Source organism: Cebus imitator, unplaced genomic scaffold (assembly GCF_001604975.1).
Source record: "Cebus imitator isolate Cc_AM_T3 unplaced genomic scaffold, Cebus_imitator-1.0 Scaffold390, whole genome shotgun sequence".
Taxonomy (NCBI): Eukaryota; Metazoa; Chordata; class Mammalia; order Primates; family Cebidae; genus Cebus; species Cebus imitator.
Genome location: NW_016107705.1, coordinates 2007345 through 2034328, shown reverse-complemented (window position 1 = coordinate 2034328; position 26984 = coordinate 2007345). Strand labels below are relative to the sequence as shown.

The following is a 26984-nucleotide window of genomic DNA, read 5'->3' as shown; positions in this document are numbered from 1 at the left end:
AAGGTGTGTCCCTGTTTCCTCACCTGAAACTTCCTAGGAGAACCCGATCCCTCCCTCACGTCGGGCGGCCAGGGGCGGGCCGCGGGTGGGGCGGCCGGGCCTGCGCTGGGGACGGCGCTGGGGACTGCGGCCGGCGCCGGGACCTGGAGGGGACGCTGGGGCCAAGACAGCAGCATGTGACACCGACCAGGTGGGTGCCCTTCTCCCGCCTCGGCCCCGGGCCCCTGGCGGCTGAGGAGCGCGGCGGAGGTGGGGCAGGCCCGGAAGGAAGAGGAAGCCAGGCCTTCCCCTGGGATCGGCCCCCGCGGGGTCCGGGGCGCAGACTCCGGAAATGGGGGGGCTGGGCCTGTAGGCCGGGCTCGGGTGTGCGTCTGAAGACCCTGGTCGGGAACAGGAGAGGAACCGGGGGAAACGCCGTTGCCTAAAAGTTTGCTTCCGGTCGGGTCCCGCCTGGGAAACAGGCACCCTGCCCCCAGACGCTCCCGGGCCCGTAATCAGGGCTCTGGCTTCAAAGTCGGCGCCCTGGGGAGAGCTAAGCCGCGTCCGAAGGAATAACTGAGATTCACTTTCCAGGCTGTTCCTTACCTGGAGAGGTTTTATCCGCTCCTTTTCCTTAACCAGGCCGGGCCCTTTCCTTGTGTATCTCCAGAGGTATTTGCATACTGAGTCTGTGTGTGGCCTCTCTCCCTGTTCCTCAAAGCTCTGTAACCTGGAACGGTGACTCCTGCCCTGCCCCTCACCCCAGTTCCCTAGAGATGGAGAGCCTCCCAAAGCTTCATGTGAATCACAACATTGCATTCGTAAGTTAGCCAGGTGGAAAGAAGTTATTGACAGTTGGGGGCGGGGGGTAGGAGCCGGAGGGCTAGAATGGGGGCTCAGAGCTCTAGAACCCCCGGCATCCTTAGTTGCCTTCCAGCAAGACTGTGGAGGAGAGTCAGTGGTGATGCCACTTCATGTCCAGATCTCAATCCCCTTCTTCCCTTCCTGGATCTTGCGTTCCGAAGACGGATTTGCCCTCCTGTCTACCTAGAAGTGAACTCTGGCCAGGACTGTTGTCAGATTGAGAGGGAAGGGTGTGTCAAGCAGACGAGAGGGTGGTTTTCCTTTAGAACTTCCTTCCTCGCTTGCTCCCCCACTGCACGCCACTGTCTCGCCTGCATCCTGGGCCTACTCCAGAGATCCCAGCTCCCAGCTAAAAAGCTCCTGATGTGGCCTCTGTCTCAGACGTCCTGTTTTATCCGCACTTGGAGCATGAAGAAGCTCCTGGCATAGGCCCTGGCAAAATGGGTGTCATTTGTTAACCAGTCTGTGGGCCTAAAACTGAAGCCATGGCTTGTGAAGGAGTCCTGGGGAGCTGGGAAGATGGGACTGGGGGTGTCAGTTCTACGTGAGACTGTTGTGCAAGAGGAATACATGTCATGGTCTTAGTGGGGAGGAGTGAGACATCAGGAGGAGTGCAAAGGAATCTCTCATCAACAGAATATAGGGATTCTCAATAGTCAGGAGCCTTCATATATTAGGGGCCCTGAGAGTGTATCCCTGCTCTTAACACAGTCTGTCTGAGGTTCCCTGGCCACATTACGTGTCTGTCTGTGGGATAGACAGGAATACGTCATTTGTGGTGTCTGAAGAGATCGGTCACTATGTGGTATGGACAGGAATGGTGTCACTCCTAGGGTCTTGGGTTCACCAGGAGCAGCATTACTCAAGTGTCAGTGGTGTAGACTCAAACAGGTGACCAACAGCTGTGGTGTAGACAGGAGCCGGGTCACTCACAGTATCTGTGGGGTAAGCAGGAGCTGATTGCTTATAGTGCCTGAAGGTAGACTGGAACAAAGTCACCCTCGAGGTGTGTGTTAATACACAAACGCATCACTCACACTAATATGATCTGCATGGACACCACCAGGACCACAGATGAGTTTGTGAAGTGTAAGTCAGCATTGACACTAATAATGTTTTTATATAAACCATCTGGTCTATAAGGCAGTTGGTGTGACATTTTCAGACCTTAGGGAATAGATAAGAAATGTTTATTACAGTTTTTACTGGCATGGTGGGACTTTCCTACAGTGGATAGAACACACGTTTTAGTCAATGGTCAAGAAGGCTACCCCTATTTTGATATCTTAGTAGTACTGAGGGCAGTGATGTCAAACAGTGAATAAAGTTATATATTTATGTGGCGATCTTATTTTAACCTCAATATTATTTTAGTGATTTGTAAGTCAGCATATTTGAACTCAACCTTGCTAGAAAATCCAGGGAGCATGGTCCTCAAAAATATACATGGCCCTCAGCCTTAGTTCAAAAAATTAGCTGTTTGATTGGGGAGGGGTTATACTTTTGAAATACAGTTTTGTGTCTCGTGACTAGAAATAGACAAGAGATAAGGTGTTGGCGGGTGGGCTCTAGGGAAGATAGCTCTGTCACACATTGTGTTAAAGGGATGACTTGAAGCTTTGCCTCTCAAGAAGTCACATGTGGATGAAGTTATATGGATGTGAAATGTCTGTGGTCTGAAAGAAGGCCATATACCCATGATGCCATGCCCTGGCTTTGCCTATACACAGATAAACAGTGATTATTCACCCTCAGTGGAGAAGGGGATGAGGATGTTTGCACTCTAACGTAATGAGCATAGCAAAAAAAAAACTGTCTCCCGATGCCTTTACGTGAGTAAGACCATGATTTACAGATTTCCTTTCGCTTTGTCACATTTTAGCTTTGTCATGCCTGATTGCAACAGGATCACTGAGATAGGATCAAGTATAGGGAACGTGAGGTATTTCTCCCTTTGCGGTAGCCAGTGGCTGAGCAGGTGACCACTGGTATTTCCAAATGAAAGAAGACTGTTAGAAACGGTGTCAATGGGTTTGCAGAGGCAGGCATGCATTGTGCCACTAGATTGAAACAGAAAATGTCCAGGTAGCACGTGGTATTTATAGATATACCGTAGATGTGGCAGAAACAAACTTTTTTTTTTTTTTTTTTTTGAGACAGAGTTTTGCTCTTGTTGCCCAGGCTGGAGTGCAATGGCGTGATCTCGGCTCACTGCAACCTCCGCCTCCCGGGTTCAAGCAATTCTCCTGCCTCAGCCTCCCGAGTAGCTGGGACTACAGGCGTGAGCCACCATGCCCAGCTAATTTTTGTATTTTTAGTAGAGACGGGGTTTCTCCTTGTTGACCAGGATGGTCTCAATCAATTGACCTCGTGATCCACCCGCCTTGGCCTCCCAAAGTGCTGGGATTACAGCCACCAAGAAACACACTTCTATTTGGAGGTTACTTGTTTTGAGAGCGTGATGGTGTATATGGAGGAGGGGAGCTGAAAATACAGATGTAGGTGAGGAGAGAGTACAGGTTTAGTCTCATGGTCTCCTTAGGCAGGAAGGAGCCAAGTTTTAGAAAGTGTCTTACAGTGAGCAAGTATATTATTCAATGTGTGGTTGAGAGAATAGGGCCACATCACAAAATCACCCATAAGGATTATAGTGTTTTGTACGAAAGGGCTAGACATAGGGAGCAAATCACATATGGTGTCAGTTAACTGGAAAAGGACATAAAAGTCCTTCTGCATGTGCACAAGTATGACAGACATACCTCTTTGCCCCATAGAGATGGTATCTATGTTTCTGGAACGGCCAGAATCTTGTCGCATGCTACATTTGCAGTGTAGTTGGGAACCTGCTTGTTTGGTTATGTCAGGCTCTATTGCAAGAGATTGTAAGGAGGGCTCACAGTGTGTGTGTGTGTGTGTGTGTGTGTGTGTGTGTGTGTGCATGCACAGGTGGCTCAGCAGGACAGTATTCTGAGCAGCTGAGCTTTCAGTTGAAGCCTAGACCAGACAAGAAAGGTGCAGGGTCAGGTGCAGCATTGGGTCCATAGAATTCTGGGGTCTTCTCTGGACTGGTGGCCTTCCAGCTTTCTTTCAGTGGGACATCCAAGTGTTCACAATAAACCTAAGTCAAGAGACTTTCTTCAGGTTTGCCTATACCATTTGCTTAGGAGGTCTGAGCAAGGGTCTAGGGTCTTCGACATTTAGTTTCTTCATCTGTAAATTGAGCAAAGTTTCTGTGTGTCTCTGATGGTCCTGCCAGCTTTATGAATCCTATGTTTCTCTCTTACACTTATTCTCTCTCTTTCAGATCAGCAGTATTTACAATAGCCACCATTTCTATGACCCTTAAGAATAACAGTATACATTTTTATGTCATCTTGTTTAATCTTTACTAGAACTGTGATGTAATCCTTTTATCTCCTTTTTATAGATAAGAAAATGGGTGTTCAAATAAATTAAATGGTTTCTGCAGTTGTCTTAAAACCAGCAAAGATATCAAAGAGGCACAACTAAACACTGAGCCACACTCTTTTAACGCTGCATTCTTCCGGCACTCATTTATGCAGTGCATCTTTGTTGAGAGCCAACTAAGTTCCAAGCAGAGGGGATTGAGCAGTTGATATGGCAGTGTTTGTGCCCTATGGTGCTCATGCTGTAGCCTGGAAAATAGACATTAAATATGGCATGACTAGTACAAGGTGTATTTGAGGAGAAGCAAAGGATTCTCTTTTGTAAAAGAGGATTCCAGGCAGAGAGGCAGTGTTTGCAAAGCCCTACAGGTGAGAGACAGTGAGCTAAAGACACTGAAAGGCAGTTGTGTGTTGGGGGATGCAAGGACAGATGGTGACAGGTGAAGGGGCTGCTGGAGAAGAAGGCAGAGCCAGGTTGTGCAGGGAGTATAACCCATACTGAAGATTTAGGTTTCATCTCAAGAGCATTCAGAGGCTACTGAAAAATCTAAACTAGAAGTGATGCTTTTGAAACTCACTTAGGTGCTGTATAGAGAATAGATTGGAATAGGCGCAAAATGGCTGGAGGCCAGCGCCCAAGCTGTGACCAGATGCAGTGGCCCGGGCAAGAGGGTAGCAGCACGCTCCAGTGGAGATGGATGGGACAGTCTTAAGGGATATTTAGCAGATGAGGTCAGTAGGACATGGTGATTGATTAGATATGTGGAATCTGGGCCAGGAAGGAAACAAGAATTTAATTAAAAATTAATTATTTATTTATTTTGAGACAGGGTCTCACTCTGTCACCCAGGCTGGAGTGCAATGGTGTGGTCTTAGCTCACTGCAACCTCTGCCTCCTGGGCTCAAGTGATCCTCCCACCTCAGCCCCCGAGTATCTGGGACTACAGGTACATGCCACCACACTCCACTCATTTTTGTATTTTTTGTAGAGACAGGGTTTCCCCATGTTGCCTAGACTGGTCTCAAACTCTTAGATTCAAGCATCCCATCTGCCTCAGCCTCCCAAAGTGTCGGGATTACATGTACAAAATGCGTTGGGAAACTCAATTTCCCATCTGTAAAATGGGCAGAATAATGGTACCCATCTGATACAATGATTCTTAGATGCATGGTATATACATATTTAAAGAAGTTTTTTATTTTTAATGACATGTATGCAGGAAAACCTTAGTGTTTCAGAATGAGAAATAAGAAAAATTAATTTGTTGTGTATATGTCTCTAAATGTTTAAAGTTCTATGTAAACTGGTAATCATGATTTTAGGAAAAGGTGGGCATTTTCCATTGAAGTGAAAGGATCACATTTTATTTTGGCCTAAATTTTATTCTTTATGTGAAAAATATTTATCAAATGCTTAGTGTGGGCCAGGTATTATGCTAAGTATGGACAATTGCGCAAGACATCATTCTTAATCTCATACATTTTACCATCCGTTGAATAGAGGGTAAATGAAAATACGCACATCATTATATAATTATAATTGTATAAATGCTACAAAGGAAAAGTAAAGTGAATTATAGTTGATAAGTGCTACAAAGAGGGGTACAGTTTAACCTAGTTAAAAGACTGGAATAAAACCAGGAAAATGTAATACCACAAGTAACAAGAGAGTGTTTCTAACCTCAGTAGTGTCCAATACTGACAAGAACCACCCACAGTGAAGATATGGAGGGTTTCTGGAATTAACAGCATGTAGACTGTAGGGAATATGGGCAGAATGCTGCTTATTGAAGCTGGGCTGGAGGCAGCTGTGATGTGGGAGTATGAAGACAGCAGATAAGAGCAACTCCTTCCAGACATTTGAAAGATGAGAAGAATGTGGATTCCACATTCTTCTATACCCGAGGGGTGGTTCAGCAGAGATGAAGCTGTGAGCACATGAGGTCCCCAGGGAAGCAGGCTAGAAATGACAGAGCATAGAAAGGAGGGACACGTCTTTTCCTGACTGAGGGCGGAAGATAGAAAGAGTGGAAATGCAGGTTGCTTTGGATTACAAGAAATGAAGTCAGAGGAATCCCGTTCCATCGATTTCTAGTTTCTTTTCAAAATAGGGGATGAGGTGTTCTGCTGGAAGTGAGAAGAAAGGCGGGAAGGGCAAAATCAAAAGACAGGAAGGTCAAAAGAATTACTGCAAAGAATTCCTATGGATACTGGGGCAAAGGAGAGAGTAAGATAATGCAGAAAGCACACTTCTGTGGGCCTCCTTGAAGGTTTGGTAACGTGTCTAGTTCAACACTAATCCAATAAGGCTGTTATCATCCCACTTTACAACAGCTGCCTCTAGAATTGGAAACAAAACTGTTGGTTAGTTACAACGCTGCAGCAGACACTATGGAAAATAGAAAGATGAGTTAAACTCCAAACCTTCTATAAAGTAGATGAAACCATAGTACCTTGCACATTGGCTATAATAGCCTGGCCTGTTTTAACTGATGTGCACAGCTTAGGAGGAAGATACCCCCCTCCTGACACTGCTTCTCTGGCCTAATAGATCTGGGGTGTGTCCTGTGCTGTGTCTGTGTCTCTGGGAGTAATATGAGGCTGAGTCACTCCTAGTGTCCGAAGAGTAGACAGGGAGAGACAGAAGATGACGTAATACAGTCTAGAGAGAACTGACAACTGAGAGCCGCTTGGCTCTCTCTGACAATGGTCCTCTGCTATAATTTAATTGTTCATTATTACCTGTTTCCCTCACAAGACCACAAGCTCCATGACAACAAGATCTTTATCTCATTCACTACTGAATGCCCTACACGTAACAGGGTCGCTAGGAAAATATTTATTGAATAAATAAATCAATGAGTTTTATAGAGGCTATTGCTTATTTTGTCGAGAACATGTTGTCTCAAAGAATGACCCTAAATGGAACCAAAGAAACGCATTGCTCTTCTTTTTTTACAGCCTCTTCCTCTGATAGGTAAAAGCAGAGTTGTTAGAAACCTTTGTCTTTAATTCCTCCTTAGGTTTCAGCCCTGATGGAGGCTGAGGAGGCCCAGCATGGAGCGGCTACTCCCATCCCTACTATAGAGGAATTCAGCGTTATCCCTGAGGCTTCCATGAGGAGCAGCCAGGTCTCTGCCTTGGTGCCTGAAGCTCAAGAAGATGAGGACCCATCCTATAAATGGAGAGACGAATGCCGACTCTTGGCAACCCAGCAGAGAGACTTAAGGGATGTGTGTGACTATGCAGTTGAGACGATGCCCTCTTTTCCCAAGGAAGGTTCTGTAGATGTGGAGCCCAAACAGGAAACTCTTGTGGCCAAGGCCTGGGACACTCCAGAACACTGGGAGGCAGTGCCCCAAAGTCTGGCAGGCCGACAAGCAAGGACTGTAGCTCCCCCAGAACTCTGGGCCTGCCCCATTCAGACTGACCATCTAGACATGGCCCCATTTTCCAGTGGCCTGGGAAGCAAAGAAGAAGAGGTGGAATTTTGGCCAGGACTTACTTCTTTGACATTAGGATCTGCACAGGCAGAAGAAGAAGAGGAAACCTCTTCAGATACCTCTGGTCAGACCAGATTTTATCCTCCCTGCGAAGGGCTCCCTTTGGAGACCAACCAGACAGAAGACTCTGAAAGTGGGACGGCCCTGCAGAGGGAAGAGCTGCCATCTGAGGAGCTGCAGGAACGTCGGGGGCTCATGCATCCCCAGGAGGCCCAACTTCTGGAGGAGCAGGGACAGCAGGAAGTGGGCTTTTGGGGGGAAGGAACTCTGGGGGAGGATGTTTGTGTTAATGGGCTGTTGAGGGAGGAACAGATGATACAGCAGGTTAATGGTGAAAAGGGAGAACAGAAGCAAAAACAGGAAAAGGTACAAGATGATATGATGCTTAGGAAACAAGGAGAAAGAACGAAGCTCACTGCGGAGCCAGAGGGTCTGAATGATGGTGAGTGGGAGCAGGAGGATATGGAGAGGAGGGTTCAGGGTCAGGGAGGTCCAGAACAGGGAGAAGAGAGGAGCAGGGAGCTGTGGGTGCTGGAAGAAAATAGGGTAGAGTCCCAGAATGAGAAAAGTCAAAGCTTTGTGGGAAAATCAGAGGAAGTAACTAGAAAGCAAGAAGATCATGGTCTCAAGGAGAAAGTGGTGCCAGTCGGGGGGCAGAAGGAGAAGGAGCTAGGGAATTGGGATGGGGGCAGCCTGGGGGCAGTGGGAGGAAAGAGGAGCAGGGAAGAGGAGAACGAGCATCACGGGCCTCCGATGCAAGCTCTCATACCCCCTGAGGACTCTCCTCGCTGTGACCTGTTTCCAGGTGCCTCATATCCCATGACTCCCATGACTCAGACAGAGCCCCAGGCTGAGGAACTGTCCCCCGCAGCTCTGACTCCCTCACCGGAGCCCATTGGATGCTCTCACCAGCCCATTTTTCTATCTGGCCGCTTTTCTACTGAGGAGTCACCTGACAAGGAAGTAGCTCAAAACAGCCAGCAAGAGGGATCCAGGCTGAGCAAGGGAACAGTATCCAGCCAGGGGACTGAGGTGGTCTTTGCCAGTGCATCTGTGAGTCCTCCAAGGACACCAGATTCAGCTCCTCCCAGTCCTGCTGAAGCCTCCCCTATCACACCTGCCTCGGTATCTGCCAAGCTCCCCATTGCCTTTCCCGGGAGGGAAACCTTTTGTGCTACACGTGCTCCAGAAACTGCCAGTGCCTCTGTTTCAGTGGATAACCCATCTCCCTGGGGGACTTCTGAGATGTGCCCGGCTGCCCTCCATGGCTTCCCCTCCACCGGGGCCAGCCCTCCCAGGCCCCCAGCCAACTCCACAGGTGCCATCCAGCACTTACGGAGCGACTCCTTTCCTGGTTCTCACAGGACAGAGCAGACTCCAGACCTGAGGGGAAGGTCACTTTCCTGCTCCCACTCAGAGTTGCCCCAGAGGCCCCCCAAACCTGCCATCTACGGCTCTACAACCCCAAGAAGGGACAGAAGGAGTGGTAGGGACTGGAGCACCATTTCAGAATCCCCTACTGCCTTGTCCACTGCAAAGCAGAACTCTCAAGAATCCATCTCAAATCTGGAGAGGCCCTGCAGTCCTCCCAGCAGCCAGCCATGGGGCTCCCCACATAATCCAGTCTTTGCCACAGAGTCTTCTGCCTACAGTTCTTCCCCGTCCTTTGTCTCCATGGATGCGAGGATCCACGAACCTCTGCCCCCTCCTCCCCCAGAGAGGAGGGACATCCATCCCTCCGAGGTGGAAAGAGATGGCCATCCTCATGCAGCGGTTCCCACACTGAAGAGACATAGCCACCCTCCTCCATTGGCCCTAGGTTCAGGGCCGCATGGCCCCCATAAAGGGCTACTTCCCCAAGCCCCAGACCCCGCCGTGGCCAGGCAGCACCGACCTCTACCATCTACCCCAGACAGCTCCCACCATGCTCAGGCCACCCCCAGGCGGAGATACAACAAGCCGCTCCCCCCCACCCCTGACTTGCCGCAGCCCCACCCTTCTCACATTTCTGCTCCAGGTGTCTCAAGGATCTACAGGCCTCTGCCCCCCTTGCCCATCATAGATCCTTCCACCGAACCACCCCCATTACCCCCAAAGTCCAGGGGGAGGGACAGGAGCGCTCAGGGAGGGCATATGAACTCAGGGGGTCATGGCAAAACAAGACCTGCTTGCCAAGACTGGACGGTCCCCATCCCCGTCTCTGCTGGACGCACCTCCTGGCCCCCAGCCACAGGTAGATCCACAGAGCCTTTGGCTTTCACCAGTAGGAGTAAGAGCGAAGCATCCCCGGGCATGGCTTTCAGCAACATGACAAACCTCCTAAGCCCCTCTTCCCCTACCACTCCCTGGACTCTGGAGCTCCAGGGACCCACCCCTAAGGATGAAGCAGGGGTCTCAGAACACCCTGAGGCCCCTGCAGGAGAACCTTTGAGAAGGACAACCTCTCAGCAAGGAGCCAATGGCCCAGGGAGGTCATCTGTGGGCCAAGCACGGCAGCCAGAAAAACCCAGCCATCTGCACCTGGAGAAGTCGTCCAGCTGGCCCCACAGGCGGGACTCAGGAAGGCCACCAGGGGATAGCAGTGGACAGGCCGTGGCTCCTGGTGAGGGGGCCAACAAGCACAAGAGCTGGAACCGGCAGGGCCTGCGCAGACCTTCCATTTTGCCTGAGGGCTCTTCAGGTGAGCAAGGACCAGAACCACAGTGACACGTCAGACCAAGTTTTTCCCAGCTCTTCCCGCCTCATCCCGTCTTCTGTCCCCAGGGTTCCCAAGGTTCCCTCTGCTAGCGTCGCTCACACGCGTACCTAACCTCAATGCAGAGCCTTGGAATGCCCTCCATGCTCCTCGGGATGCTCTTCCCTCTTCTTCCCCTCTGCCTCCCTGTCTCTTCCTCAACCAGGGCCTTCTTTGGATGCCCCAAGGTTGTTTTGGACTCCCTTCTACTCTTCAATTACAATCACTGGCTTGCTGTCCTCCTGGGTGGTAGGGAAGGCCTCCTGTACTTGTCCTAGCCCCATCCTGACCCATGGCTGGGGACATAACTGGTACTGGTCTCCCTCACACTCTCTGCTTTGCCACTTTCTTCCCTCCCAGTTTCCCAATAGAGCCCATTTTCCCTCCGACACCCCTATATCTTCTACTCTAGGTCTTACTGTCCATGGCTGTCTCTGAATATCCCTCTGAAATCTCAGTTATCTTCCCCATTTCCAATTTTAGATTCAAGAGGTCCAGCCATGGAAAAACATCTGGGCCCCTCAGACACTGTTGTTTTTCGGTGAGTCCCCCTCGCCCCTAACAGCCACGCTGTACCCTCTTCACTTAGCACCCTGAGATCTCCTAGTGAGGATTTCAGTTGATAAGGGTTCTGAGACCCCGAATGGCTCATTCCTGTTTCTTCTGGGTATAAGGAGAAGAGAGAGATGCCAGGATCCCAGGGTAGGGAGATTGTCTTTATCTACCTCATTCTGTCAGCCGAGGCTATGAGTCGTCTGTCCTCCCAAGCCCTTTGGCCGTGAACTAAACCCCATACACAAGTTCCACATGACATCCAAGAAAGTTCCATGTTACCCCAACTGGGTCAAGCTGCAACTCTGCCTTTCCAGGGGATTTGGTCTTGACATCCCAGCTCATGTCCCAGAGGCTAGAGACTTTGTCCCCCATGGTTACCTGGGGTGCTCTGTATCTAATGGCCAGTAGGTACCCCAGAGTCCTTCTTTACTCCACAGGGAGAAAAAACCGAAGGAGGTGATGGGAGGCTTTTCAAGACGCTGCTCCAAGCTCATCAACTCCTGTGAGTACCTTGAAATGGAACTATAGACCCAGGTGGGCATTCTGCCTAGAACTGGAGAGGGGCTTTTGGCTGGCAGCAGTGGGCTGGGGACGTCCCTAGGAGAAGGCATTGCAGAAGAACTATTTCCCTGCCTATGCTCACTGTCCCTTCTTCCTGCTTCTCTTCTTCCCCGTGCTCCTTTGCCCTGCAGCCCAGCTGCTTTACCAGGAGTATAGTGATGTTGTTCTGGATAAGGAGATCCAGAGCCAGCAGCGGCTGGACAGCCTGACAGAGGCACCCGGGCCCAGCTCCCCGCGGCAGCCTCGGAAGGCCCTGGTCTCCTCCGAGTCGTACCTGAAGCGCCTCTCCATGGCCTCCAGCAGCTCCCTCTGGCAGGAAATCCCCGTGGTGCGCAACAGCACCGTGCTGCTCTCCATGACCCATGAAGACCAAAAGCTGCAAGAGGTACTGGGCGGGACGCAGTGGGGAGGGGGGTACAGAAGAGAGGACAAGGTCTTGTTGGCTGGCATACTTATCTCCTGCTCACCACTGCCACCAAGAGCAGGCTGTCCCCGACACACAGGCATGTGTACATGCCACGGCTGTGGGTCATATCCATTCTGGAGAAGTTGAATTGTTTGGCCAGGCGCAGTGACTCACAGCTGTAATCCCAGCACTTTGGGAGGCCGAGGTGGGTGGATCATGAGGTCAGAAGATCGAGACCACCCTGGGCAGCATGGTGAAACCTGTCTCTACTAAAAATACAAAAAAAAGTTAGCTGGACATGGTGGCATGCACCTGTAATCCCAGCTACTCAGGAGGCTGAGGCAAGAGAATCACTTGAACTCGAGAGGCAGAAGTTGCAGTGAGCCAAGATCGCACCACTGTGCTCCAGCCTGGGCGACAGAGCGAGACTCCATCTCAAAAAAAAAAAAGAGAAGGAAATTGAATTGTTTTCTGGATATCACCACCTCCTTTTTTGTCTCCACCTCCTCATGCCATAGGCCACTTACTCCTGTCTGCTTGTGGTCTGGGCGGCCGTGGCCTCTGAATTTGTGGGGAGGAGAGTGGAGTTAATCCCATCATTGCTGCTGTCTCTGGGTAGAGAAAAACTTTCCTGTTCAACCAGGATTTCAGGCTACACTAGTTTTCCTCTTTAGCCAAAACATATTCAGGGGCTCTTTGTTGGGTCCGTTGAAGAGGGCCCCTTGCAGCTGTCCTGGAGTCCAGTCATCTAACAGGGGCCTTGGAATGATCATTAGTCCCTGTGTGGTTGTTACTCCCAACAGCAAGACTGAACTAGAGGCTGTTTGTCTGATTCTAAGCTATTACCATTAGTAAGTTTTACATGGAGAGGGTCGCCTAATAATTTGTCTGAAATATGAGGTAAAACCTTTCTTCCCAGAAAGACAGTATGGAAAAATGGAATAGAATAATGTTTAAGAAATTAAGTTCTGGAAAAAATGACCTAGATATGAAACCCACTTTTTAAAAAAATTATTAATTTATTAGAGACAGGGTCTTCCCAAGAAGCTAGGACTACAGGTATGCACCACTATGCCTGGCTAATTTTTAAATCTTTTATAAAGATGGCATCTCACTGTGTCGCCCGGGTTTATCTTGAACTCCTGAGCTAAAGCAGTTCTCCCACGTTGGCTTCCCAAAATGCTGAAATTACAAGCATGAGCCACTGAGCCTGGCCCCAGAGCCCACTTTAATATTTCTAATTTAACTTTAGCCAAATGATGTGATGATCATCTTCTTTTTTTTTTTTTTTTTTGAGATGGAGTCTCGCTCGGTCACCCAGGCTGGAGTGCAGTGGCACGATCTCAGCTCACTGCAACTCCGCCTCCCAGGTTCAAGCAATTCTCTCCCTCAGCCTCCCAAGTAGCTGGGAGTACAGGCGCCCACCACCACTCCCAACTAATTTTTGTATTTTTAGTAGAGACGGGTTTCACTATCTTGGCCAGGCTCGTCTTGAACTCCTGACCTTGCGATTCACCTGCCTCAGCCTCCCAAAGTTCTGGGATTATAGGCATGAGCCACCACGCCTGGCCATGACGTCATCTTTGTAAGCCTCGGTTTCTTCATTTGTAAAACTGAGATACAAACAGTTACTGCAAGAATCAAGGTCATGAATGCCTAGTATATAGTAATTTCTCAAAAAATGTTGACTTTTCATTTTAAGTAAGACAAACCTAGGTTTGAATCATGACTTCACCAAGTACTAGTTTAGGCATCCTGATAACTTCACTAAATCTCAGTTTCCCCACCTACAAAATGCCTACCTTTCAGGGTTGCTGTATGGTTTAAATGAAATAATGCATATCTAATTTAGCAATAATGTCTGATGTATAGTTTGATAAATATTAGTGCTATACTCTCTGCCTTTCAGAGGCAGGGAGGAGTAAAATTTAGGCCAGGAGAACTTACAGATAAAAAATGCTTTTACCAAGTCAGAGACAGAATACATTTTTAGGCTTTGCAAAGTTCAGAGAGCCCTGTTCTGGTTGTAGATTTTTAAGGACATGGAAGATATTTAGAAAATAACTGATCTTCCTGATATTTGACCAAACAGCAGGGAGATGACATGAGCTCTAGCTTTCTTTTACCAATGCCAGCATACTGGAAGTCCATCAGATTCCAGCCCTGGTCTCACATTTGTAAGAAGAAAGGGCGCTACATTTCTATCTCTTAAACACACATATTCATTTTATAAAGTAGCACCTCTAAGGTCCACAAAGTACTTTCACAGATTCCATTTCTTTTGACTATTGCATCTTCCACAGTGAGACAGGGGTCACTATAGTCACATAAAAGGACAAGAAAAGCGAGATTGAGAGAGGTTAAATGAGCCACCCAAAGTCAGTCATGTAGTGAATGTTAGGGCAAGGATGCAAATGAACCTTCAGTGTCCCTGTTCAGGGTTGTTGTACGGGAGGGTCATCTGGCTGTGTCATTGGTCCTCCAAGTCATCACCAGGGTGTGTGTGTGTCTGTTTTCTATCCAGGCACCTCTCTTGAAACCACGTGCTTGGATGAAAAGCATGAGGATCCCACCTAGAGGCACGGTCATGAGTCATGGCACCCCTTGCTGGGACCTCCACACAGATTCTCACCTGCTGGGCATGCACTAAACCACAGCTGCGCCATCTTGTTCTCAGATATCCTGCTCTGTCTCCTGCTTCTCATCTGTCCTCAAACCTCAAACTGAGCTCATCACCTTCATCCTCTAAATCTATGCCTTTTTCAAAGGTCTCTGGTTCGGTAAATGACTCCATCATTTACCCAGGTACCCAACTCAAAAAGCTTTTGCTTTGAGTACAAAACATTAGCTCCAGCCCTTCCTCCTCTTTGAGACCCCATTTCTAGCAAATAACCCAACACTTCCAATTCTACCTCATAAATAATTATAAAATTAATCTACTTCTCTTCAGCTCCATGGCTATTCAGGCCGTCATCTCTCATGTGGAATTATTACAACAGTTTCTTAACATGGCTCTTTCTTCTTTTAATCTTTTCTTCTCATTCTGCTCAGAAATAACTTTATAAAAAAACAGGCTGGGTGTGGTGGCTCACGCCTCTAATCCCAGCACTTTGGGAGACCGAGGCACGTGGATCAGCTGAGGTCAGGAGTTAGAGACCAGCTGGGCCAATATGGTGAAACCCCACCCCTACTAAAAATACCAACATTAGCTGGGCATGGTGATGCACACCTGTAATCTCAGATACTCAGGAGACTGACTCAGAAAAATCGCTTGAACCTGGGAGGCAGAGGTTTCAGTGAGCTGAGATCATGCCACTGCACTCCAGCCTGGGTGACAGAACGAGATTCCATCTCAAAAAAAACCAGAAATAACTTTACAAAAAACAAATCTGGTCAAGTTATTCTCCTATGTAAAGCTTGTTTTCACTGTCCCATTGTCTTAAGTCCAAACAATTTTGCATTGTTTACATCACACTTCCGACCTCCTCAACTGCTGCAACTTCATCTCTTGCCACTACTGCTGTACATTTGGTTTGAAAAATGCTCAATTTATTTAGTTTAATTTGCTTGTTTGTTTTGAGATGGGGTCTTTCACTCTGTCACCGAGGCTGAAGTGCAATGGCATGATCTGGGGTCACTGCAAACTCACCTCCCAGGCACAAGCAATCCTTCCACCTCAGCCTCTTGAGTAGCTGGGACTACAGGTACATGCCACCACAACTGGCTAATTTTTGTGTTTTTTGTAGAGACAGGGTCTCTCTGTGTTGCCCAGCCTGGCCTTGAACTCCCAGATTCAGGCCATGCACCCACCTCAGCCTCTGAAAGTGTTGGGATTACAGGCATGAGCCACTGTACCCAGCCTACTTAGTTTTTTCTTTAATATAAATTTCATTGTGTTTATTCAAGATATACAACATGATGTTATGGGCTACATATAGATAGTAACAGTGTTGCCCTAATGAAGCAAATTATTCATCTCACATTGTTACTCATTCTTCGTTCTTGTTTTTGTGTTAGTTAGATTTCTTGAAAGCATATTTTTTTTCTCTTACACCTTTGGGGGCCTGTACTGTGCTTCAACCCTACATGAAATATTACTCTAATGCTCTTCCCCTCTCACCCCAGATCAACTTCAGTTCTGGTGTGACTGTGAACCATAAAAGGCTCTTGCTCACTGCTCTACCCCCAAAATATTACACAGTAGCTGACATATACCAGGGGTCAATAAAATTCCTAATTCATCTTCCTTATCTCCAACCTCCTAGGTCAAATTTGAGCTGATTGTGTCAGAGGCCTCCTACCTACGCAGTCTAAACATAGCTGTGGATCATTTCCAACTTTCGACTTCACTCCGGTCCACCCTTTCCAACCAGGAGCACCAATGGCTCTTCTCTCGTTTACAGGATGTGCGAGACGTCAGTGCCACGTGAGACTCCCCTTCTCTCAAATTCCACTCACTCAGCCTCACCGTTGTTAGGCTTTAAATGTTCCATTGTTGTTTTCCCCCCTCTTAGAAACGCTCTCATTTCTCCCCTCTTAGAAATCCCACAGTTATGGGATGAAATTGGGCCTCAGTTTCTTCTGTGATTCCCGATGGTTATAGGAAAAAAAATGGCAAGAAGAGGAGAGGGCCTGTGGGTGGATAGATCCATGAATGGATAGGTAAATGAGCAATGCTCCCTGAGTTGAAGTTTTGGATTACCATGGTCATGCACTGGACTGGAGATGAGGTGGAAAAACCATCTAAAAATCAGAAAACCTGAACAGGGTCAAAAGAAGAATGAGAAATGGAATATTCGAATAAAAGCATTAAATCAGGCTCAAACTCAGGACAGTTTTGGAGAGAATTCCAGTGCATAGCAAGGAGCACAAAGCAAGGAGTCCATAGAAGTTATTGCCTAATGGAGTGAAGAAGTCACAAGCTCAGGTACATCAGGGGCCAGTCACCTGCTTACTGAGGCCCAGAAGTCTCATGAGACTTGTTTACATCCTGTACAGGTTCCTTTCAGACCTAGAAGAGAACTTTGAGAATAATATCTTCTCCTTCCAAGTATGTGACGTGGTCCTGAACCATGCCCCAGACTTCCGCCGGGTCTACCTGCCTTATGTCACCAACCAGACCTATCAGGAACGCACCTTCCAGAGCCTGATGTGAGACTCATCCCCCATTCAATCCCCATGTAGGCCCTGCAATGACCATGCACCAGTCCCCAGCCCAGAGGGCTCTGTCAAGAGCACATGTTCCCCGTCCCGCCCTCCGTGTTGGTTCCCCTCAGCCATCACATCTGAGCGCCCTGCAGTCAGCTCCCATCGCTCTTTCCCAGCCCACAGATATTCCACTGACCTCCGTTCCCCACACCTTCACTGCATCCCTCTTTGCTCCCCACATCCCCACTTTCCTAAAGTTCCCTCTCCATGCAGGAATAGCAACAGCAATTTCCGAGAGGTCTTGGAGAAGCTGGAGAGTGACCCCGTCTGCCAGCGCCTTTCCCTCAAGTCCTTTCTGATTCTGCCCTTCCAACGCATCACCCGCCTCAAACTGCTGCTCCAGGTAGGGCAGATGCTACCTCGGTCCTCTCCCCTTAACTCAAAGGGATGTCTTCAGGAAGACCCACAACAAAGGACCATCCATCCTTCTGCCAGGTCTCCACATCCTGCCTCCCTGCTGCCCACTGCCTGCTTTCTTAGAAATATTTGCTGCTGAAAGTTGTCCCTTGGCTTCTCATTCACCAGCCCCCAATCATTTCTTCCTGTTTCCCATTTCTTCTTCCCGTCCGGCTCCTGCCTACCATCTGTTCAATAGAACATTCTGAAGAGAACACAGCCTGGCTCCTCGGAGGAAGCCGAGGCTACGAAGGCGCACCACGCCCTGGAGCAGGTAGGCAGCCGCCACCTCCTCTCTGACCCTTTGTGAGTTCTTCTCAGAGAGGTCTTCCCCGCCTAGGCCTGCGACTCCAGGGAGCAGGGGAGGTGGGACCCTGTTGGGAGAGCTCAGCCACCTCCCTCCATCCACCAAACTTCCAAACATATACACCCACGGCCGGCTCTCCCATGCTGAGCACAGGCCACATGAAGGGACTGTGCTCTCTCCACCATAGCCCCTACGTTGACGCTCACTTTAACTCAGTCCAAGAATGTTCTGCCAGCTCATACAAAGGTGCCTAGGACTTCTGCTTAATCCTGCCTCCTCAATTCAAGCCTGGGAGAAATGAGCTAGGCTGTCAGTTCCAGATTGCTTGCAGGGGACTCAAAGGTCAAAGCTTCTAACACAGTGCCCTTCCCCTTTCCTCACTCTGTGCGACCCTAGCTGATCCGGGACTGCAATAACAACGTTCAGAGAATGCGACGGACCGAGGAGCTAATCTACCTGAGCCAGAAGATTGAGTTTGAGTGCAAAGTAAGTCAGTCCTATGCACCCCCTTCCTGCCCATGAACTCCCTTAGCATGTCCTGAAGATCACCCCCTAACCTGGAACCCCCTTGCTCACATGATCCCCAGCCCCTCATCTCATTTCCGTCCACCTTCTGTTCTGTCCCATTTCTGCGAGGCCTACTTCAGTCTCCAAGACAAATTGCTAAGTGAAAAGAGAAGGTGAAGAATTGTGTGTATATTACATTACCTTTGGTATAAAAGTGGGAGGATACAAATCTATACATGTATCTGCTTGTGTGTGCATAAGGAAACTCTGGAAGGAGAATAAGAAAAAAAGCAACAGTGGTTCCTGAGGACAAGACGGGGTACATTTGAGAAATGGGCAGATGAGAGAGAACTTTTCAGGATGAGCCTTTATAAAAAAATGTTTTGGTGCTCGAATCATTTATTACTTTATCAAATCTCTTTCTAGTCTGATCAAACCCACAGAAGACTGTATCCAAATTTAGGGCCAACATCCCTCATTGAACTACAAATCTAAAATAGACTTCTACATTCAAATTCCAACTTAGAACAGATACCATCTTTTTTTTTTTTTTTTTTTTTTTGAGATAGAGTCTCACTCTGTCACCCCAGGCTGGAGTGCAGTCATGTAGTCTCGACTTACTGCAACCCCTATCTCCTGGGTTCAAGCAATTCTTGTGCCTCAGCCTCCCAGGTAGCTGGGATTCCAGGTCTGCACCACCATGCCTGACTAATTTTTGTATTTTTAGTAGAGACAGGGTTTCACCATGTTGGCCAAGCGGATCTCAAACTCGTGGTGTCAAGTGATCCACCTACCTCTGCCTTCCAAAGTGCTGGGATTATAGTAGTGAGCCACCGTGCCGGTGCTTAGAACAGATACTATCTTTACACTCCTCAAAGAGGAGGAAAATTCCTTTTTCACATCCTAAGCATAGTCCACACCTTCATCTTTAACCAAATTCCAGCTCCAAGACACCCCACCTAGTTCTCATCTCCATGTTTGACTACAACTGCTCACATGTCTCTGGTATAATAATAAATGGAATTGATACCAGACCTGCCTCTAATTTTTTAACCCTAGGACACATCATAGACACACCGACTTGTTCCATCATATACCCTGATTGGCCTCTTCCATCCCTCCCTCAGTTCAGGCTTCTAGGTCAGAGCTGTCCCACATACTCACTCTCCTGAGTGGGACCATAGGCATCTTCTGTTTGCCTGAGCATACCACCGTGGGAGCCACACACCAGTGGGCAGTGGTAGACAGAGCGTTCAGAGGGAAAGAGAATGTAAGTGATAGGTTATGAGCCAGAAGGCAGATGTGGAAGAGATGATCATTCAAGGTGGAACTTGCATGGAAGTGGCATGGGAGAAGGGTGGGACCAGGCGCAAACCTCACCCTTCTCCCATCTGTGACACTGCCTTCTCTGTCTTCCTCTGCCCTGTAGATATTCCCACTCATTTCTCAGTCACGCTGGCTGGTAAAGAGCGGGGAGCTGACTGCCTTGGAGTTCAGTGTGTCCCCAGGGCTGCGAAGGAAGCTGAGCACGCGTCCAGTCCACCTGCACCTCTTCAATGACTGTCTGCTGCTGTCTCGGCCCCGAGAGTCAGTGACTGGAGTGGCAGGCCAGGGCACAAGACGGGAAGGGGATGAGGCTAGACGGGAGGTCTGAAAGGGAGAAAGAAGTGTCATATTCCTAGCAGAGCCCTTCTCGGTGGCTTAACCCATAGAGCCCAGGTCATGGCCTAGAGACGAGAAAAACAAGCCCAAAGCAAACAGGGGATCCCATGTCATGAGACCACATGGCAGGACATGTACTGTGTTGTAGACATAGCAAAATGTAGCAAAATAGCGTATCAGGTTCTTACATCAGTCTCTCTGTGGCTTCTTTGGACTGGTCTCAACCTACTGTTCTAGAGATACTTAGCTAATTCCAGATCTTAAGTCTCTGGTCTTAAGTTTCTTGGGAAATTTACATTAATTCCATCTCTTCACCTCTTTAAAGTGGTAATGTATCCATTGCACTAGGTTTGTGGTTTGCCAAACTAGTGACAAATCCCTGAGGACCCTGGAGCTACTGTCTTGGGAGCAAGTTAGGACCATATTAGGGTTTTTGTGGGAATTTGCAGGCTGTAGATGCAGGGATTTTGAATCCAATATTATGAGGGTAGGTGAAGTACGGAAACTCTAGAATCAGGTTGAAGAGATTTGTATTTTGCAGGGGTAACCGATTCCTGGTATTTGACCATGCTCCCTTCTCCTCCATTCGGGGGGAGAAGTGTGAAATGAAGCTACATGGACCTCACAAAAACCTGTTCCGACTCTTTCTGCGGCAAAACACTCAGGGCGTCCAGGCCGAGTTCCTCTTCCGCACGGAGACTCAGTGAGATGGGGCTGGGCAGAGGAATTGGGAGTGGGGGAAGATGGTAGCCTGGAAAAGAAGTGGGACCAAGGCAGCAAATGTGTCCGGAAGACGGCCCTGGCCTCTTTTAGCCCATTCTGGACCGGGGAGCACCAGAGAGAAACCCAAACTTCTAGAATTAATGGATAACTTGCAGGAGATAGGGGTGGGAGAGGGGACAGTCACTGCCGAGGCTTAGCATCTATTTTCTACTTTTACTCAAGAAGGACAAAGTCTGTGTGGCATCAGAAAGGAGAAGGGCTGGTATAGAATGAGCAAGGAATTGGAATACTAGTATCTGTGAACAAATGCCTCCATGCCTGAGACAGAAACCCTCTATGCCCCAGCTGGTGGGCACAGATGTGAATAAGACAAATGCTGGGTGACCTTTGCTTTCTGTGCTCCCATCTTCCAAACCAGTCCTCTGTTGACACGAAATCCATAGTATTGAAAATGTTGATTTGCTCATCTTTTCAATAATAATAAAATACATTCACACAGACAGACATTTTTGAGAGTATTATAGTGCCTACAAAATCTGGAACACAGTGCCTGCAGTACTGAACATATAAAAGCCTGTAGCTGTCACTGCTATTATAAAAGATATATGAATAGTCATTTAAAAGTTTGGCATATCGAAGTGTTTGAGGATCCCTATGCCGTAGACACTTTTTCGGTGTCGTCCCTTGGAAGATACTTCAGAGTGGGACCAAGAACACCTGTTCTCATTTATTGAACAGAAGGACTGGCATAGGAGTTTGTGTGCAGAACAAAAGCACATACCTCAAATCATCGGGTGCAGATGCACGCTGTTTGTTCGGTGCTTTGAGCACTGTTCCTGGAACAGTCATAGCGTCGGTGCTCAATTACCTAGGCGCAATTGGGCGCAGAGGCTAAGAGAATGCAAAAGCCTTCTGATGATTACAAACCTAGGCTTGGATTGCACTGTGCAACAACAACAAATAAAATAGTGGACATATCTCCCTGATCTAATTATTATTATGAAACTGTGGTCATCTCTGAGATATTGGGTTGAAGGGAGACAGGCGAGGGAGTGTCAAGAATCATGCAAAATGATGGAGGGGATCTAAACTGAGATGGACATTTCGCTTAGTACAATTTCCGCAACAGAAAACCTATAGACTTTACAACTAACTCACTTTATGCCCCAACTTGGAAGATATGAGAAGCCATTAGGAGGATAATTCTGTAAAGAAAAGAGGAAAAGTAAAGCGTGACGAGACACATTCACATATAGTTCAAGACCGTGTCATATTTCCAACCAAAAAGAGTCCTATAGAGTTTGTCATAGGAGTCATGGGACTAGAGAAGTCCTTCCCACAGTCTTTTGCCATCCCCATCCTTGGCTCTCATCCTGCACCCCCACAGTTGAAGCTGTGACCCTGCTTTGTTTTCTCAGAAGTGAAAAGCTTCGGTGGATTTCAGCTTTGGCCATGCCAAGAGAGGAGTTGGACCTTCTGGAGTGTTACGGTGAGTGAGGGTCTGAGAGGGAGAGAAAAGCAAGCAGGGTCAATGTCACGTTTGGATACAGGGGTTTAGAGGGCTGGGTGGAACTCTAGGCTTCCATTTATTGATTTTCTGTAAAATGTCAGGGTAAAGATTGGCCTCTAGAGCTTAAACACCGGAAATATATCACTTAAAACCGCTAATCACTACAGCAATCCCCATACATTCCCTTCCTTGGGCAATAGTTTTCTCTTTTTAAAATCATTTGTCCCCTTAAGTCTAAGCTGACACTATTTTGCCTAGATATAACCTATTCGAAGGTCTTGTGGGGGTAGGGGAAGAAAGCCTGGCTGTGGCGGGAGGTATGCAGTAGGGTAGCACCACAGATTGATCTTGAGCACCCTTCTCCTAAGAGGGTGACCTGAGGTCACCTACCCCAGGCTTCTGGGTCCTCATGGGAAGGCATAGGCACACACATATTATGCATGTGTCTGTGTTCACACCGACTGGACTTCTTATGCCTCTCATGTCAGCCCCACACTTGTCCTCCAGCAAGGATACCCTAATTTAAATCCAGAATCTGTTCTCAAAGGAACACTGGACCTTTAGTGACTGAAAAGAACAAACAACTGCAGGGAATGTTGGGAATGAAGTAGGAGAGCCTGGAAGTAACTGAATTCCGTTAACTCTCTCACTGTGCGCTCCGTCTGCTGCTTCAGGTCCCCCATGGGTGAGAAGGGAGGATCATTCTTCCTCCTTCACTTGGACCTTGTGAATGGCAGATGGGGAGGATCTTGAGAAAGCAAATAGTAATGCAGCCTTCCGTTTGTTTTACAGTAGAATCAGGGCAGTGTGGTAACATAAAAGAGCAATAAACCTACATATGATGGAATACTAATAGGTGAAGCATGCTGTGGGGCTTGTTTTCTCAAGCTTCAGATCTATGGGCTTGTCCCCAGGTTCACAAAAACATAGAAATAGAGAAATCCTGAATAACCTCAAGGTTCATCTGGATCAATAACCATTTCGATCATTTATAGATGAGGAAACTGAAGCTCCAGGGGCTTCGGTCTCTTGCGTAGGTCCTACCTGGGACCCCACTGGTTAAATCTTTCTTGGTCCCACCTCTGGTACCGGGAAGAAAATGAAGAAGAAGACACAGACTCAGATTTTATAATCCATTTAGAGAGGCAAAACACATCCATGCAGCAGTTAGATAGGGATAAATGCCTTGGCATGAACACACAGTCTTAAAAAGGAGTTCAGAACCCATTGAAGACTAGCATCAGGGAGGGTTTCAGAGAGAAGATGGGCCATTAGCTGGACCTCAGGTATTTGAGATGAGAAACTAAAGTTGGTCACAATGTATTTCTCAACCCGTCTTCTCTGGAGAAGTGGAATTTTTGGTCCATTTCATTACTGCTATGTCTATTTCTTTATTCACCATTTTCAAATTTCTTCTTTTGTCTGTGATTATCTTTTCTTTTCTTCTTTTTTTTTTTTTTAGTTTCACTTGTTGCCCAGGCTGGAGTGTAGTCGTGCAATCTCGGCTCACTGCAACCTCTGCCTCCGGGTTTCAAGCGATTCTCATGCCTTAGCTTCCCGAGTAGCTGGGATTACTGGCACTCACCACCACGTCCGGCTAATTTTTGTATTTTTAGTAGAGACGAGGTTTCACCAAGTTGGCCAGGCTGGTCTCAAACTCCTGACCTCAGGTGATCTGCCCTCCTCAGCCTCCCAAAGTGCTGGGATTACAGGTGTGAGCCACTGTGCCCAGACTTATCTGTAACTTTCAACCTGTCTCTAACTCAGGCCCTCCCCCACCACCCCACTCCAAGTCCCTGTCTGTGTTCTAATCCCCTGCCTCTCCTAACTTCTCTTCACACTCTTCTCTTCCAAAGACTCCCCCCAAGTACAGTGCCTTCGAGCCTACAAGCCCCGAGAGAATGACGAGTTGGCCCTGGAGAAAGCTGATGTGGTGATGGTGACTCAGCAGAGCAGTGATGGTAAGTGGGAGGATGCGTGAGCAGCAGGCCAGGCACTGCGGGCAGTGCACCGCTGGGGATGTGTTACTTCCTGCAGATGCTGTAACAAAGTACCATGGACTGGTGGCTTATGGCAACGGAAATGCATTCCTTCACAGTTCTGGAGGCAAGAAGTCCCAAATCAAGGTGTGGGCAGAGCCATGGTCCTTTTGAAACCTCTAGGGAGGATCTTCCATACTTTTTCCAGTCTGGTCACCTCAGCTACTCTGTGGCTTGTGGCAGCATCTTTCTAGTCTCTGCTTCTGTCTTCCTGTGGCTGCCTTCCTGTATCTGTATCCAAGTTTTCCTCCTTTAATTTTTTTATTTTATTATTGTTATTTTTGAAGCAGAGTCTTGCTCTGTGTTGCCCAGGCTGGAGTGCAATGGCATGATCTCAGCTCACTGCAACCTCCACCTCCCAAGTTCAAGTGATTTTCCTGCCTCAGTCTGCCACATAGCTGAGAATACACGTGTGAGCCACCATGTCTGGCTAATTTTTGTATTTTTAGTAAAAATGTGGTTTCGCCATAGTGGTCAGGCTGGTCTTGAACTCCTGACCTCAAGCAATCCAGCCGCCTCGGCCTCCCAAAGTCCTGGGATTATAGGCGTAAGCCACCGTGCCCAGCCCAAGTTTTCTTCCTTTATATAGATACCAGTTATACTGGATTAATGCCCACCTTACTCCAATATGACCTCATCTTCACTTTTATTAATTATATCTGTGACAACCTCATTCCCCATAAGGTCACATTTTGAAATATAGAGGATTAGGACATCAGCATAAATGTTGGAGGGGGGGACACAGTGCAACCATCACAGTGGGGAAGGCTCAGGAGTGGACACCTGGAGACTTGGCCACACCCAGGGCAGCCATGTTTAGGACACTCAGAAGCTGGGTTTATGCTGGAGGCTCCCCAGTTCACTCAGCCTGAGGATTCAGAAAAGTCTTCAGGAAGGTGATCCAGGGAAGCCGTCATGAGCCTTTCCCAGGTAATTCTTGCTCCCACTCACCCTGTGCCCACAGGCTGGCTGGAGGGCGTGAGGCTCTCGGATGGGGAGCGAGGCTGGTTTCCCGTGCAACAGGTGGAGTTCATTTCCAACCCAGAGGTCTGTGCACGGAACCTGAAGGAAGCTCATCGAGTCAAGACTGCCAAGCTACAGCTGGTGGAACAGCACGCCTAATGTTCCCTGATTGGAGTTTCCTGAGCTGAAGAACAAGCTGCTCGTGGCAAGGGCTGGCCCCAGAACCCTGCAAGAGAGGCCTTCTGTGGACGGAGAACCAGGCCTTCTCAAAGCCCAAGGACAAAATCCAGCTAACCCAGACCCTCGGCCCAGGCCTCCTTTTGTGCTTTGTGCTTGGTGAGGGGATTTCGAGGGACTTTGCACTAGACTCTGGGAACCTTTCATTTTAGGAAAAGGGACCACCGGGGCCTGAGCCAAGGAACTTCCCTGAGACTGCCTTACAGTGCTTCAACATTCTCCGCCTCTCGGGTGCAGAGGCAGAGCTGGCCAGAGTTTCAGTGATGGCCATTTCTTAAACAGAATCTGACCTCAGTCTCCTGGAGGAAGATTAAGAGGGGTTAACACATCAGATGGGAGGGTCAGCCCGGTGACCTCTAAGGTATCTTCCAACCCTGGAAACTCTCCGTAATTATTGGTGAGAGGTCAGTGTGTCTCTGTTGGTGGCAATGTGAGGGTAATACTCTCTCACTCTAATAAACTTGGCACTTCTCTGAGTATCTTCTTCTCAAACTCCTCAGCACTGGAAAAGTTTCAAAACATGGAATCCCAGGAGAGTTCCAGCGTGTTGCGTTTAGGTGTCATAAAAGACTAAGGTGGTGCGTAGGTGATGGTACTTCCTGACTCCTGCTTTATGACCCCTGAGAGTTTGGGCAGATTTTCTGCTTGTTACAGCTTCAGAGGTTGAGAAAAAGTTATAAGTAATTGATAGATGATGAAAACCCCATCTTTGCTGTACCCAAAAGGTATAGGTATAGGCTAGTTTGGGTGGACGGGGCAAATCTGACTCAGACCATCCATGGTTTTGTATTCTGGCTTGAATTATTGTGAAAATATCTTCTCAGCTGCTTTAGCTTTCTTATTTGTGAAAGGTAGAATGGAAAGAAGCCTGGGATCCAGATCATAAGACCTAAACTACAGGCACCACGCTGCCATGATTCAACTTTCTAAGTCCCTGTGCCCTTAAATGTAAAACATAGGCTTGAACCAAGTAATGTCCAAAGCCCTGCCTGACTCTAACAAATGTGTTCTTCTCAGGTTTCTTTCAGGTTGCCTGTCTCAGTTGAAGAATATCACTGAATTTTTTTCTCATTAGCATCCTTATGTAACAATAGCATAGTCATCTTTTATGCCATCTTTTCATCTATGATAGTCCTTCCTTTGACACTCCTCTGTTTCATATTTAGGAGGGCTCAAAAGTAGAATTGCATTGCAGCTTTGTACAAAGGTAAGAAGGTTGCTATAAAATTTGTCCTAGGCCCAATTAATGATGATGTGACATAATTGTCATCCTTTTAATAACACACTATGTTTTCAATGTATCTTAACATGTTAGCTTCCTTATTTTTTTATTTTTTAAATTTTTAAAATTTAATTATTTTTTTTTTTTTGGTAGAGACAGGATCTTGCTATGCTGCCCAGGCAGGTCTGAAACTCCTGGCCT

At 47.9% G+C, this 26984-nt stretch overlaps 2 protein-coding genes across 2 annotated transcripts in view; one reads left to right on the top strand and one right to left on the bottom strand.

The window, feature by feature from the left end:
• Positions 1–3660, bottom strand: part of LOC108289072 (wiskott-Aldrich syndrome protein homolog 1-like) — a 30177-nt gene extending 26517 nt beyond the window's left edge. Inside the window, exons 1-3 of the mRNA XM_017508332.2 lie at positions 3603–3660; positions 1245–1393; positions 24–479 (exon numbers count right to left, since the gene is read on the bottom strand). Coding sequence (XP_017363821.2) covers positions 24–479; positions 1245–1393; positions 3603–3660 — 663 coding nt within the window. The remainder of the gene's footprint in view (positions 1–23; positions 480–1244; positions 1394–3602) is intronic.
• Positions 31–26038, top strand: ARHGEF5 (Rho guanine nucleotide exchange factor 5). Its single transcript, XM_017508330.1, has 15 exons — positions 31–190; positions 7274–10433; positions 10971–11028; positions 11480–11544; positions 11735–11988; positions 16275–16435; positions 17008–17160; positions 17431–17560; positions 17813–17887; positions 18317–18406; positions 19857–20014; positions 20631–20792; positions 22231–22301; positions 24179–24283; positions 25326–26038. The coding sequence occupies exons 2-15, from the start codon at positions 7286–7288 to the stop codon at positions 25481–25483; spliced, it is 4788 nt and encodes a 1595-aa protein (XP_017363819.1). The 5' UTR covers positions 31–190; positions 7274–7285; the 3' UTR covers positions 25484–26038.
• The last annotated feature ends 946 nt before the right edge of the window (positions 26039–26984 follow it).

Coding starts and splice junctions, on each gene's coding strand:
- ARHGEF5 (XM_017508330.1), top strand. CDS start 7,286: ATGGAGGCTGAGGAGGCCCAGCATGGAGCGGCTACTCCCATCCCTACT. Junction 11,545..11,734: donor CTCCAAGCTCATCAACTCCT/GTGAGTACCTTG, acceptor TTTGCCCTGCAG/CCCAGCTGCTTTACCAGGAG. Junction 20,015..20,630: donor CTGCTGTCTCGGCCCCGAGA/GTCAGTGACTGG, acceptor TGTATTTTGCAG/GGGTAACCGATTCCTGGTAT.